Raw genomic sequence first — 13,829 nt, 5'->3', positions numbered from 1 at the left:
TGCATGCACGAAATATATCTGGGCAACCTGATTAGGAATTTTACTCAGACATGTTCTGAATAAGTTTTTGTGCCTACAAATGACAGAAGAACGTGATCAGGCTGTGTATGTTAACATCTGTTTCGGTGAATCATGAGCCGGTATGTAGACTGTACGCGTTGTCTTTGGTACTGCTTCTTGTTGTTAGCATCATTAGCTTACAAGTCAGTAAGCATTGCGAACTTGCACAAACTGCCTAATGAACCATAATATTCGATAAGCTATTTTTATTTTGTGCACATGCAGTTTGTACTGCTAGATATTCCACTTATCTGGAATTCTGAAGGCGTTGCGTACTTAATCCAATCTACTAAGTAAACTGGTGTATTCTCATAAAGAATGCCTTTCTGGAACAACTTTGTCAATACATTGGAATGGTATAAAGTGTTTTCGGATCCATTATAAATTAGTAAGTAAATTTTCTCTTTATACTCCGGACTGTACATAAGATGAGATGAGTTCAAGATAGATAGAGAATAGAAAAATAGTGCTGTATTTAGCAGTAACATAGGCTTGAACCACGGTTAACTCAACTCGTTCTCAAATTGACTACTCGGCTACGGCAAGGCGGAAGGCAGTTCTTATCAATGGTGCATCCAGAAAAATAGTCTTAGTGGAGAGATTATTAGGAAGGAGCATTCTTAGAACTTTCGGATTGCAAAAACTTTAGGAAATGTTTATTCACGAATAACTTTAATATGTGTTGTAAATCAACAGTAATAAATAATTTCAAGCTGTTCACGCATGGGAATAGTTCCTGTTAGCGAAGAATAATAAACTATACGGAGTAACTTGAAATGCAAGAAACGATTTGATTTAAAGGACTGAAGTAAATGTTCCATGTATTGGTGGAATATCTAGGCAAGGAGGAGTTAAACCTCACTAGTTACTCTTCTAAATAAACCTTACTGGTTGGGAAAATATCCTTATCCCTCCTTGACAGGCCCTCTTGGGTAGCCCAGTTGGTGGAATCGCCGTCCTCCCCACATCGGGTGCAAAAGACCCGAGTTCGAGTCCCGTCGATGACGTGAGGAATTTTTATGGGCCTTTTTCACAACTTGGCTGAGTTATTCGAGTCCAGGCGAGGGTAACATGGTTTTGTCTCTCTCGGAAACTCCGGTTTTTCGTCTGGCAAACAGAAAATCGACCACAGAACACACCCAATTTACAGACAGCATGTACGGAGCAATATGGCCTTAGTCGCTGATGCTCCTAAAACCCTATTGCAGCAACAACTTTCTTGGCAGTGTTATCAGTTTTGTTACTAGTTTGGAGAGGTCTGGGTTCGAGTTCCGCCATAGCTTAGAGGAATTTCTAAAAATGCGCAGTCTTTTCAGTCGGAGACGAAGTTAGTCGATCTCAGGTTGAGGAAGTAAGGTTTCCCCGCGAATTATTATACCGGGCGTTTCAGCATGAAAAACGTGTAAATAGGTAGAACACACCACTGTACAGACATTATACATTGGAGCAGTATGGCCTAAGACGTTGATGTACAAAAAATCTAACAAGAGTACCAGAAAAACATCCACACTGTACTATTATTTATGAAGAGTCATCCCTCCCCGCCTAGCCTATTTGCGTATTTTAACAACTAACAGACCTATTGACGTTTCTGCTTCCTGATCAATCTAAACAAAATGGGAGATCTTGATAGTGATAAAGGCTTCGTGATAATTTTACATAAAGGAATCTGGAAATCCGGCAAATTTAGTGTAAACATTCGAACATACCAAGCTTTGACTTTTTAAAATTAAAAATTCTCCACTATTTAGTTTAATTTTAACTTTTATAATTAATCGTATCACAGTTGTTATGCAAAGTGTTTCATTTCATAAAAAAAAAAAAAAAATTCAGTCACTATTGAACCCGTGAAGAAGGTATATTATAGAAAATATCAAGTTATTTTTCATTAATAGTGAGAAAAGGATTCATAATACATTGTAGCACACTTGTTGTTGTTATTATTATTATTTTTTTTTTTTTTTTGTCTTGAAAAAGGTTTCATGAAATTTAGAGCGAAATCCATTTAGGATATAACTTGAAATGCGATTCTGATATAAGGATGACCGAAAATGTTCATGATTATTTTGAAATTAAATCAAGAGAACTACTTTTCCCAAGAGATATAAAACTTACCTTTACTACTAGTCCTTCGAAGTCCTGATCGTACTTTAGGGCGAAGTGAAGTTTCCCACAAGTAGCGCTTTCGAACACTGTTCCTGTACTTTCAGTAGATTCTTGTCTCACAAGTTCGGGTTTGTAAAGCTCTGGCTTTATTTTGCCAACAGATGATGTCTCTCTCTGAGGAATTGTGCAGACTATAAAGAAAAGAGAACGCATTAGTAGACTGATGGGCGAACCTCATTTTTGTGTTTTATACACGAAAGTTGAAAGTTCTCTTGGTGGTTCGTGTGTTATGATATTTTAGTCGCATTTACAAGCGTTGGACAAAAACATTCGGTCACGCAATCTGAAAATCACCATTTATTGTCAGCTAACATATTTGTCCATGTTATGTGAGAAGCAATACAAGTCTCCCAGCTGCAATAAATAGACGCTTCTTCAAATTTACAGCAAATTAAGGGAAGAAAAACAACACAACAAATCTAATAGCAATGGGATTTTGGGACGAAGATTGTATATCAGTGGTTCGTAATAGTTTCCGATATCGATTCGACCGCCTGGTATTTTACACTTAAGTTAAAAGCAGAACTTGCAAAGCTTGATGTTTTGAATTATTTATTCATGTTTCTGTTCCCAAGTGGCGCGATTTAAATTCAAAACAATCTGTTTATTTCTATTTTCAAATTAACACATAATATTAAAAGGAATTTATCTTTCGATTGAATAGCAATAGTGGAGAGAATTGCATCAAGGATGAATAAGATGAGATACACTACCATGGGGAAAAAAAAAAAAAAGGATTAGAACGCCTGTCCCAATGTAATGAACGGTGCGAACGAGATGAATTCAAAGCAGAAATAGGTTCAGTAGTGTGCATGCAATATCAGACTCATCTCAAAATCAGCCGTAGTGATGCGTTTACGAAATTTCAAGAGGCTAACCACCGGATGTCACATCAGCAATTTGTCATTGCATGCGCACCTGTCGACTTTGCAAATTCAGTTGTAACCGATGTGATGGAAAGACGAAGGCGATGCAGTTGTGCGAAAATGGTCAGATAGAGCAAAAAGAAAACGGACTGATAAGAAATCGCCAATCTCCATAAGAGTACCCATAAAAACAAACTGAGCAGCATCTGTGGAAACTTACGCTCAAGTTTCAGACGTCCATAGAAATATCCGCAACCATGGTTGCGGATATTTCTATGCGTCCATGGTCCTAGAACAACGGACTCGTCTCTACCATAAACGAGTTCTGAGGTTCGTTGATGTGACTTGTGAGCAACAGCTCTGCCATGAAAACCAAGCTCCATACGGTGTAGGGAGCTGCGGCATGGGTTTTAATGGCCTTTGGTATTTCATTGGTGTAATGCCAAAAATTGTCAGTCCAGAGAATTGTCCAAGAAAATTTCCTTCTCTGTTTATCAATGTCTGGCATTTCTATTTCTGCCTTTTTATGTACTGCTCAGCATGTTCATTGCACTTGAAATCGAAAAGTGTATTTTTATTGCATAGGTGAATTTTATTTAATTTAAATAAATTTTATTTATTTAAAGAGATCTTCAGACCATATCTACTATCGCGGTGCTTTTAAGATCTCTCTTCTATACTAAACCAATTCAATGCCTCCGTTCACCTTTGAGAAAGAAATTAGAAGAATTGTAAATAGCCTTGAGTCCATAAAGTGTTCTTGCACTTAGTGTTTCTATAAAAACTTGTTCTTAAAACTGGCACTCCTTATTTATTTCTCGTGTAGTATCGTCTTTTTATTCTCTTTTTCTTTTGAGGTTTTTTTTTTTATATCATGAAAATTTGGTATATCTGCCCTCTTCGTACAAGGAAGATGATTTTTACCATTGAATTACTATCCTTCGACTGTTTCTGGAATTAAATGTTTCGATTTTTGGCAAAAGACCAAAAGTAAAGTGCAGCCATTATCAACCCACTGCAGGATGGAAGCCTCCTCAACAATTTATGCTGAGGGAAATGGACCATAATCTGCCACGCTGGTCCAGCGCGAATTGGCAGATCGACCGTATTCAGCAGTCTGGGGTTTGAACCTCGGTCTACTCAAAGAGCGTGTGCTACTGCACTCCCGCTCCTACCCACTCGGCTACGGAGGCCGGTTATTGACCAAAAGTATTGTACACAATCATAATACCACCAGTGATCGTCAATATATTGATTGCCAATATTTATTTTGTCCCTGTGGATTGGTAGGTGATCTTAAAATTTAACCTGCTGAGCTTGATATTTTAAAAGCATTTGACTGAGCTTGGTAAAGAGGCAATTTGAAAGAAGTTTCTATCCTGTGGTCTGTCTTCTGCAGTTTGCAATTGGATGACTGATTTTTATAGCTGGCTGCTCACTAGTATTGACAGTAGATAACTTTTAATCATCAAACCTTTTTTGATTAATTCTAGAATATCGTCTTTCTCCATTGATTGCGAATACTGCCAGTCCCTTTTTCATTTAACAAACTTTGCAGTTCAGAGGTAACCACGGCGTTTAAATCATACCATCGGCAACTACTTAAATATCGATCTCCACGCTGTTCTCCAATACGCTGGATAACTTTTTAAATGAACCGATAGTAAGACTCCAGTTTTATTTTACTTCTCGCAAAAAAAAAATCTTCCATGTTTGCTTTTACTTATAACTATCACACTTCTAGACAGAATCAGATTTCAGTCCTTGCAATAGCCTTTTATAACCATTTTTTTACATATGCCTATCACGTCTGTATCTTCCTGAAGCTTCATAAAAGTTATGATTTCTTTTTCGCTTCTTCTATTATATTCTTTGAAACAACTAGCTGCATACATTGAATCCTTTCAACCTAACCCGCATATGAAATTTCTCCCGCGGTCTTCTTAGATATCTTAGACTGTGTTCACAAGTGAGCGATTATATTAATCAGTAGTTCTCTCACTGTTTCATACTTTCCCTAATATAAGAAGTTCAGTTGTTTTGTACAAATCTTTTCACACATATTGTTCATCAAAATTATCTCAAATTTGCCCATCGCCTTATAATCTTATGAGATCATGTGTATTAACCAGCCACCATCCATTCATTCAAAGCGATCGAATCAGTTGCTTCATATTCATATATTCTTTCTATTTCGATTCTTTGGAATATTCTTCTTTCATATGTTTCCCCTAAAACTTTCAATCCTTACGAATTCAAATTTGATATCAATCAGTTTCTTCTTTCCAAACTCTCCCACAGGCCTAGAGTAATACAAGTTTAAGAAATTTTCGTGTTTGGTATTACTTTAAACATATCCTTTACATTTCGAAATAAATACTTCAAAATAGAAAGGGCCACTAAGCTTACATTATTCCTGCATTCTATTTTAGCACAATGAAGAAAAAAAAGGAAATCTTATATACTAAAAAGAAGATGCAGTAATAACAATGTCAAATTCTTTTCAAGATGCAGTAATAACAATGTCAAATTCTTTTCAAGATGCAGCAGATATTCAGCAGGACACCGATAGACAGCGCAAAAACAGAGGGACAAGTGGTTTCATACAATTTGGAAATTTCACCATTACGAAATATTGACGAATTCTCTGTTGGGAATTTGAGCAATTTCTGATCCAGTGAGAAATGATCCATTACATTTTCTCATCTTTATTGGAATTCAACCTTATTTTTTTCTTTCAGCTATGTTGAGAATCGTAAAATAGAAAACAGAAAACTTATTGATTTTCCTTATAGAACAAATAGCTTTTTTTTTCTTCGCACGAGGACCAATAAAAAGTAAACGAAGTCGTCACAACTTAACGAGCAAAGGAATGGTTATCATTCTACAAAAAAAAGATGCGTTCTGTTTTTATCCACGTTGATATATTAAAGCATTACGAGTAAGAAATTACCTTAACAGCAACTGTCATTTTTGCAAACTTGGTGTCTCTTTTATGCAGGATTGTACTGAAGTGTGGTTTTACTTGAAATTATAATGGCTACAATTTTTTGGAATATTTGCTATTTAAAGGGCCTTACTAATTAATTTGCGTCAAATGTGGATTTACGTGTAAGTGATAAACTGTCCTCTGTAGATTAGTCATTTGGAGCGATGTCAAGTTCAAATACACTGGGAGACTGGAAGAATTCTAAAGGTCTCTTTAATCGGGGTTCTTTTTAGTTGGTCTCAGGTGGAGGGAGTAGGGTTTCTCTCTGAGCCATTCCAGGTTTCTAGGCCGCACATAATGTGAACATACACTTATGAAAATAATACACTGGAGTTGATACCTGGTGAAATTACTCATATCACCAGGTTGGGACTCTAACAACAAGGAATAATCCAAATTGATTTTGTGGTATTTTTCCCAAGCCAACAAAGAAAATAGTTATTTAAGTAAATTTCTTCCCAAGTACCAATTAAAAACATTAATTAATTAATTAATTGAAATATTAATATTTAATCGTTATCAGATAATATTTAGAATTAGTATTTTTAATACTAATTCTAAATATTTGTTATTAAAGGGAGTTACTGATAATTCATTTTTCATCAAGTGTGAATTCATGTGTAAATCTACACATGTAAAATTTCAAAATTAACTATTGCATAATTAAACTAAAATTGGTGAAAAACAAACGAATAAACTAAGCCTATTCAATTCAGTGCAATTATTTACTTAGTTGCTTTCCAAATGAACAGTATTTCAACAGTTATATCAACAGTATAACTTCGATATTTTTGCTGCTTCTGGAAAATAATATGAACGAAGAAAATGAGTTTTAAATTTCATATTTTTGTGTTTTTTCTTTCAAGAATTTAAGCACCTTTTGAAGCTGATCCCCATATTGCGATACGGGGGTTGTTTAGGTAGTGACCGTTAGCAACTTGAAGTCGAAAATACATTTTTCAAATTCCTAGCGTTATACAGATGATACCTACATTTCCTTCATTAAAAAGAAGTTGAGAATAGTCAAGTCTATTAAAATTGCACAACACCAGCTGTGCCATAGAGAAGGTGTCAGATTATTAGTGACACTTAAAATTCAGGTGCAAATTAGTTGAGGCAAAAACCACAAGTATTGGTTTTCGGCTTTATACTTGAATGATACTACATTCCCTTCGACTCTTTAAGAGGTGCAACTTATAGTCCAACTCTAACCAGGATTTTAATTAATTTTCACCATAAAAAGGGAATTATTTTTTGGAAGATCTATCATTAAGAACTTAACGACTGACGGCAGACATAATCGCTTTAGACCAGCCGTAAATCACAAAGTAGAGCAAATTTGTTATTTTTCTCAGCCGCCCATTAATTAGGTTCATTGCCGTGTACCAGGAAAACAAATGATCTTTTAAATGAAGGCCATGCGTGAAGAATGGATCCTGAAGTAGACGGCAAGTCTTGGTATAAAAGTTTTTGGAGAATTCCGCTGGCCTTTGCTGGCAACGATCCTGTTAGGGGAGCGCCATCTGAGCGAAGACAAAGATGGATTTGCTTAAGTTTCAAGTTTTTTTTTTCTATAATTAAGTAGTTTACTTCAGTAAGAATGTTGAAATGAAAATCCTGAAATTCTAAGGGGGGAAACTGGGGGAGAAGTGGAAAATGGAACTTATGTTAAACAGAAACAAAGAAAACAAACAAATCGGTCTGGTATACGTTCTTTACGACATTACACAGGAACTGGTATCTATTTAAAAATAAATACAATACTGACTCCGTTTTATAGATGTTCCAGCTAGCGTGAATTTATTTATTTTTCGAAATAAACCTACCATTTTTTTCATCAGAAATGACATTTTTCAGCAAGTTGATTCGGATATTATATTTCTTGATAAATTGTTAGCCAATTTATCGAATATAAAGAGTAATAATTAAAACGCGATTCAGACTTTGTTATAAATAATATAATTTTTCATTTTAGTGCCTATCGAAATTCTGCATATAGATCTTCGTGGGATTTTTTTTTCGAGATTTTTTTTTCGTTAGGAGTTAAAAAAAAAATGTTAAATTCGGTAAATAACAAAATACCGACGTAATATGCATTTTGCACAAAATACTGATTTCCGTGTTATAATTTTGATTAAAATTTTTATCTGCAAGTAAATACGTTATCATAAAATGTAGCTTAAAAGTAGTCTATATAAATATTACTTTATAAGAGTCATATTCTCACAACTGGCACAGGAATTACGCTTACCGTCCTTAAATTATGGAAGTTTGTAGGAAAGAGGGTAATAAAAAGGAGTATTTTTTATTATGACTTTTTGTTATCTGTTCTCGATGTTAGCAGGAGAATCCCGACTTAAAAATGCAAATCCCGCCTCCATCTTAAGGTAGTTCAATTCCCATTCAACGCTGGAGGAATTCCTAACTTCGTTTTCAATGGAGATTGTAGTTAGCCAGTTTCAGGTGGAGGAAGTAAGGTTTTAGCTCATGAGTTATTCAAGAATTTTCAGCCCACTCGATCAGCGGAAGATTGGTACCTTTTTCCTACCGGGCCTTGGTACTGTCAGCCAAATTAAAAATATTATGTACATATATATTTTCATTATAAACATTTATTATATGATGAAGAACAAAATATTTGCATTAATAATGTATAAAATTATAATTAACCAAAAAATAATTGTACTAAATATCAAAACAATCAAAATTCCCTTTAATTAACAATATTTCTCTATACATACTCCTAAAACAATAACTTTCCCAAAGAATGATACTTTATACCTATTTCATTTATTATTTCTCCAGAACTCTACGGGTTCTGTTAATTATATCGAGTAGTGTATTATATAAAATGGGGAGAAAATACATAAAATGGCAATTTTATATTTTGTTCATAATTAAATGGTGTTTCTTTTACAATTTTACTTTTCGCCTAGAATTTAAATTTATTAAATGATGAGAAACACAAAATATGTAAGAATAAATAAATTAAAATACTTTTGTGAAATTCTCTCGTATAATAAATAAATAAATATTCATTTATTGCAATTACAGCACTAGGCTAGAGGTATAAATTCACTACAAAGGACACAAATATAAAAACGAATACATAGCATATTCTGTTTATACATTAACAATGAATTATAATGATCAAAAATATATACAGGTATATTGGAGAACATCACATTTGGCTCTCGGATGCAGTTACTGGGTTGCAGGCAGCTGTTTTTATTTCTCATCATTTGGAATCAGGAATCAGACCCCTGTAGGCTTCCGAGTTGAGCAACCTCTTGCAATCAAAGTTGTGATAATTTATGAGGTGAAGGGATGCATAAGGGAACATTCTGTTCATTTGTTTGGTCTGAATAGTTTGGATTTGAATTGTTGTTGGTTCCTTGAATTTTCTCTGTTGGTGTCAGCTATTATGTTGGCTAAGTTTGGTGAATCGCTTTGCAGAGATAATTAACTTTGCAAGAAGCATGACTCTAGATTCGTTGATCATCTGTTGCAGAAGCTTTATTTTTAAGTTTTCATAAAGCTGTTGCCTTGATATTGTACGGGGAAAACGAAGTTTACTGTTCAGCCATCTACGAACCCAATACTCTAGGGCAAGGAATTTCTTGACGGTAACTTGAGGAGCACCAGACCAGATTTCGTAGGCATAAGACAGAATGGGAAAGATGCATCTCTGAACATGGTTTGACTGACTGACTTTTTTTTTTTCCATCTTGAATCACTGCTGTTTCTTGCTTGATTAGCCATTTTTCTTTTTGAATTTTTTAGCAACATATACATAGTGAGAATTAAAGGAAAGATTTTTGTCAAAAACAACTCTTAGGTTTTTGGGAGCATATACATTTGGAATTGAAACATCTGCAATTTTAATTTCTATGTGGTTTGGTTGTTTCTGTAAGGAATAATTTATTTGAGCAGATTTGTTTGCATTTATAGTCAGATTGAGGTTCTTCAGATACTTGATGATTCCGCATATCTTAAATTCGTATCATGGCTAACATTGGAAATGTCATCACAGGATTTGGAAATAGTAAACAACTTTAAATCATCGGCATAAGCCAGCAGATTTATTGTTTTTTTTTTTTTTTTTTTTTTTTGTAGAAGTGGTTGTAGAGATGCTGAAAATATAGTACTGGAGAGAACATCTCCTTGAGGAATGCCTGTTGTGGTTGTGACGAGAATATTATCGGTATTAGTGGGGAAGAGGAGATTTCTGTGATTTAGTCTGTACTGTAGATAGGATATAACCATTGTGTCAATGGGGAAATGATTTTTTAGTATTTCAATGGCCTTCTCGTGATCAATGTTGTCGAAAGCACCTTTGATGTCTAAGTAAAAGAAATCGCATTGTGCTTTATCCTGAAACACAGTTTGGATGCGCACAATGGTGTCAGCTAGGATTGTTGTTGTGGAGCGCCCTCTAGGACCAAAATGCATGTTGATAGGTGCATTAGTAAAGATCGCATCCTGAAGGTATGGCAGCATGATCTTATCAATAATTTTAGCGATTATTGACGATACAGCAATTGGATGATAGCTTATATGGTTATTACTACTAGCCTGTTTTGGAATCAGGGTAATTCTAAAAGTCTTCCATAGTCTTGGAAGGAATGGCTGGAAAATGAACCTGGAAATAATATGAACTAAAGAATCAATGATGAATGCACTGGACATTTTAATAATAAAACTAGGGATGCTGTCAGGGCCTTCACTGCTATCAATTTGTAATTGGTTAATAATTTTCTGAACTGTATTCTTGTTTACAAGTTGGCTGATTAGCAGGGCTTGACTAGGAAGCATTTCATGTTGCACGCTATTTGTGTGTTTATAAGAATTGAATTATTTAAATCTGTTTTGCATATCTTCAGGCACCACCAAATACGGAGGATGCGGAAAGGTCAGGGAATGACCACCGCATATCCCGGAGCAATATGGCCTTAGTTGCTAATGCTCCTAAAAACCAAATAACAAACAAACAAATCTTCAGTGCAGATAGCAAAATTGCATGTTTCCATATTGAATTTTATCCATTCCAAAGTCTGATCATGCTGCGAGTAGCTCTTGTTTTTGAAGAAAGTGCTCTTTTATTATACTTGAGCCTGAACATTAAATAATTTTAATGTTCAGGCTCTTTCAAAAATATAAAATTTTTATATTTTTGAAATAACTAAACTTTTTTTATATTTTTTTTCTGAAATCAAAGTTGAAAAAAGTGTAGTTATTAAATTTTTGGAATATCTAAACATGTATGTCAGAAAATAGCTTTCTCATACGCGAGGTAAAAAACTTATGAGAAAGACAAGGTGACTCAGTATGATGGAAGCAGAAATAATGGAGAAACAGTTTTGATTTTACTTCTACACAGTTTAGGAAATATTTCCTAAATTGCGTCAAAAATCAAATTAAAGGACAAGTATGGAAATAAATAAAATTACACAGGCATCAAGTGCAACACTTGACGTCTGTTGCCAATTTAATTTTTTTATAAATATTTGATAATTTTTCTGATGATAAGTATAAAACCGAAAAAAATGTATATAGTAAAATTATTGATTTTTTTTCTCTCTCTCTCTGGAAGTGGTGAGGAGATCGAAAGGTTTTTTTTCTCGCAATTTTTATTTCAGTTATCTGGTAACCCTACTTATGACCTTATCATTAAGACTGTTATTGTGCCTTCGAAACATCGATATCGGATTTCTTCCTCTGAGGGCTCACGTTTCAATTCAGTTGAAGCCACGGACAACATTACGTTTCATTAAACTTCAGCGAATTTCATTAAGGGGAAAAGCATCTAAAAGAAATACTTCCCACACAGCTGGCTTCAGAGGACCCAGCTGTATAATTGGGACGCATTATTTTCTTACTGCCCACTTTTTCGTGAGTTTATATCCCTGGTGAAATGGAACCGGATTGATCTGCGAAGAAAACGTAATCCTACCTTGCGATACCATTTACCGCAATATTCGAAAACCGATCGTCGTCAAGGCCAGATGCCATTCTCAGTCATTGTCTAATCTCGTGCAGCGCTGACTTCCCACGGACATTAGATTCTTTTTGCAGCAGTTAAAGAAACTTCTTTGCGATCACGCACTGCGCAAGTGAATGGCGACTTGTGCCGACTACATTATGTTATTTACGTCCATTTTTACTAAATATCCTCCATTCATTTCTCCGTAAGCACATTTCTGCTATCGCGTGAGCGTTTCTCCATGATCGCTGTCTTGTTTAGAAACTTGTACACAACTTCGTACTATGCCAGAGTTCTTTTTTTTTTTGTGTCGTCCTTTCCAGTTCTAACGCACGCACTTTAGGTGAGTTGGTCTTCAAAGAAGGACCGTACAACGATGAATGAATGGATATTTGTTTGTGCGCTCTACCCTGGAAATAACCTGCCGCATTTAACAACATATCGTCTGTTAATACAGACGCTGTGCTGTTAAATTCTTTGTGCTGGGCCATATGTATTCTTTATGATACTTATACTAAGAAAAGAGAAAGTATATTAAGTAAACAGTGAGTGATACCCAGTCGGAGGGCATACGTGTTTCATTAGCTCTTAGTGATAAGAGTAGAAATGTTTAATAACCGAATTATTTATATGCAACTCGTGGGTTACTTCACCGCAGTGCAAACACACATAAATGCAAAGATACCTTCGAAGGGGACATCTCCAAGATCAAATCTATACGACAGCTGCCTCTGAAAGGTTGCGTGGCGGGTTGGTACTGTAGGTAAAGTTGTCTGACGCAGCGGAACTCCCTTTTTCGCTTCCGGGCAGAACTCCTCACATTTGACATCTTTAATATCCGGGAGACTGTGGCTGATCTTCAGCGATGGTGTAACGCTGGGAACTGGAGACTTAGGGGTTGTTGTCAAAGAAGAATTGCTGTCACTTGGAGAGCTTGATGGGTGGAGCCGGCTGAGGAGCCATCTGTAGGTAAAATAGGCAACTACAGCCACGACGACTAGCAGAAGAACTAAGATAGCACCGATAGGCTGTGACACCGACACCAGAGTTGCCGAATCTACAGAAGAAAACAAAGAAACAATCTTAGGTTAGTAGGATCTTGTGGATTTTCATAAATGAAAGTGTGATCGTGATTTGTAGAGTAACAGCATCTGTTTTTCCAAAGGCTTGTGGATTCTTTTTCGGGTGGACAAATTCTTTACTAAATAGTGGAAGTGCGCACTTCAGCTATCAGTTGATAAAATAAGAAAGGAACAACAACCGAAAGGGTCATCTTTCTACCTGGATACGTATATTTTTAGAAAATGGATTTCTTGAACATCTATCATTACATTTCCAGCCTTTAAAATTAAAGGTCATTGTCCCCCATCAGACATTTCTTAGAAAAATTGCAACATACGTCGAGCGAGACAGCAGTGCCACTTATTAAAATAGATTTTTCGGTTGTACAGTATTGCAGCTACAAGACACAAAGGATAAATGTATACCAGTTCCTTTACCTTTATGTAAAATTGCAAACACTCTAAGATATTGATACATTCCAAACGGTGTTGTTTTTGTGATATTATCTAGATCTACTAATCCGTTCCAGAGATATATTCTGATGTAATCAAAATAAAAGCGATTCAATCTAAAGCGTTACAGGAGAAATTTAACTTTCATTACTTATACAATTTTTAAGTGCAATATTTTGTTTTAATGTTTCAAAACAGACGATTTTAGTGTGTATTTTTGAAAATTCCCATTCAAAATATGCACACTCTAC

General features: G+C 35.2%; 1 protein-coding gene across 1 annotated transcript in view; it reads right to left on the bottom strand.

The window, feature by feature from the left end:
• Positions 1-13,829, bottom strand: part of LOC150076307 (synaptotagmin-10-like) — a 157,016-nt gene that overhangs the window by 91,130 nt on the left and 52,057 nt on the right. Inside the window, exons 2-3 of the mRNA XM_090387492.1 lie at positions 12,750-13,121; positions 2,176-2,357 (exon numbers count right to left, since the gene is read on the bottom strand). Coding sequence (XP_090243618.1) covers positions 2,176-2,357; positions 12,750-13,121 — 554 coding nt within the window. The remainder of the gene's footprint in view (positions 1-2,175; positions 2,358-12,749; positions 13,122-13,829) is intronic.

The sequence above is a fragment of the Mastigoproctus giganteus genome, chromosome 13 (genome assembly GCF_048544385.1).
Source record: "Mastigoproctus giganteus isolate SK-2022 chromosome 13, ASM4854438v1, whole genome shotgun sequence".
Classification (NCBI taxonomy): domain Eukaryota; kingdom Metazoa; phylum Arthropoda; class Arachnida; order Uropygi; family Thelyphonidae; genus Mastigoproctus; species Mastigoproctus giganteus.
Note: the sequence above shows the minus strand (reverse complement) of the source record. Positions and strands in the feature narration are given on the sequence as shown.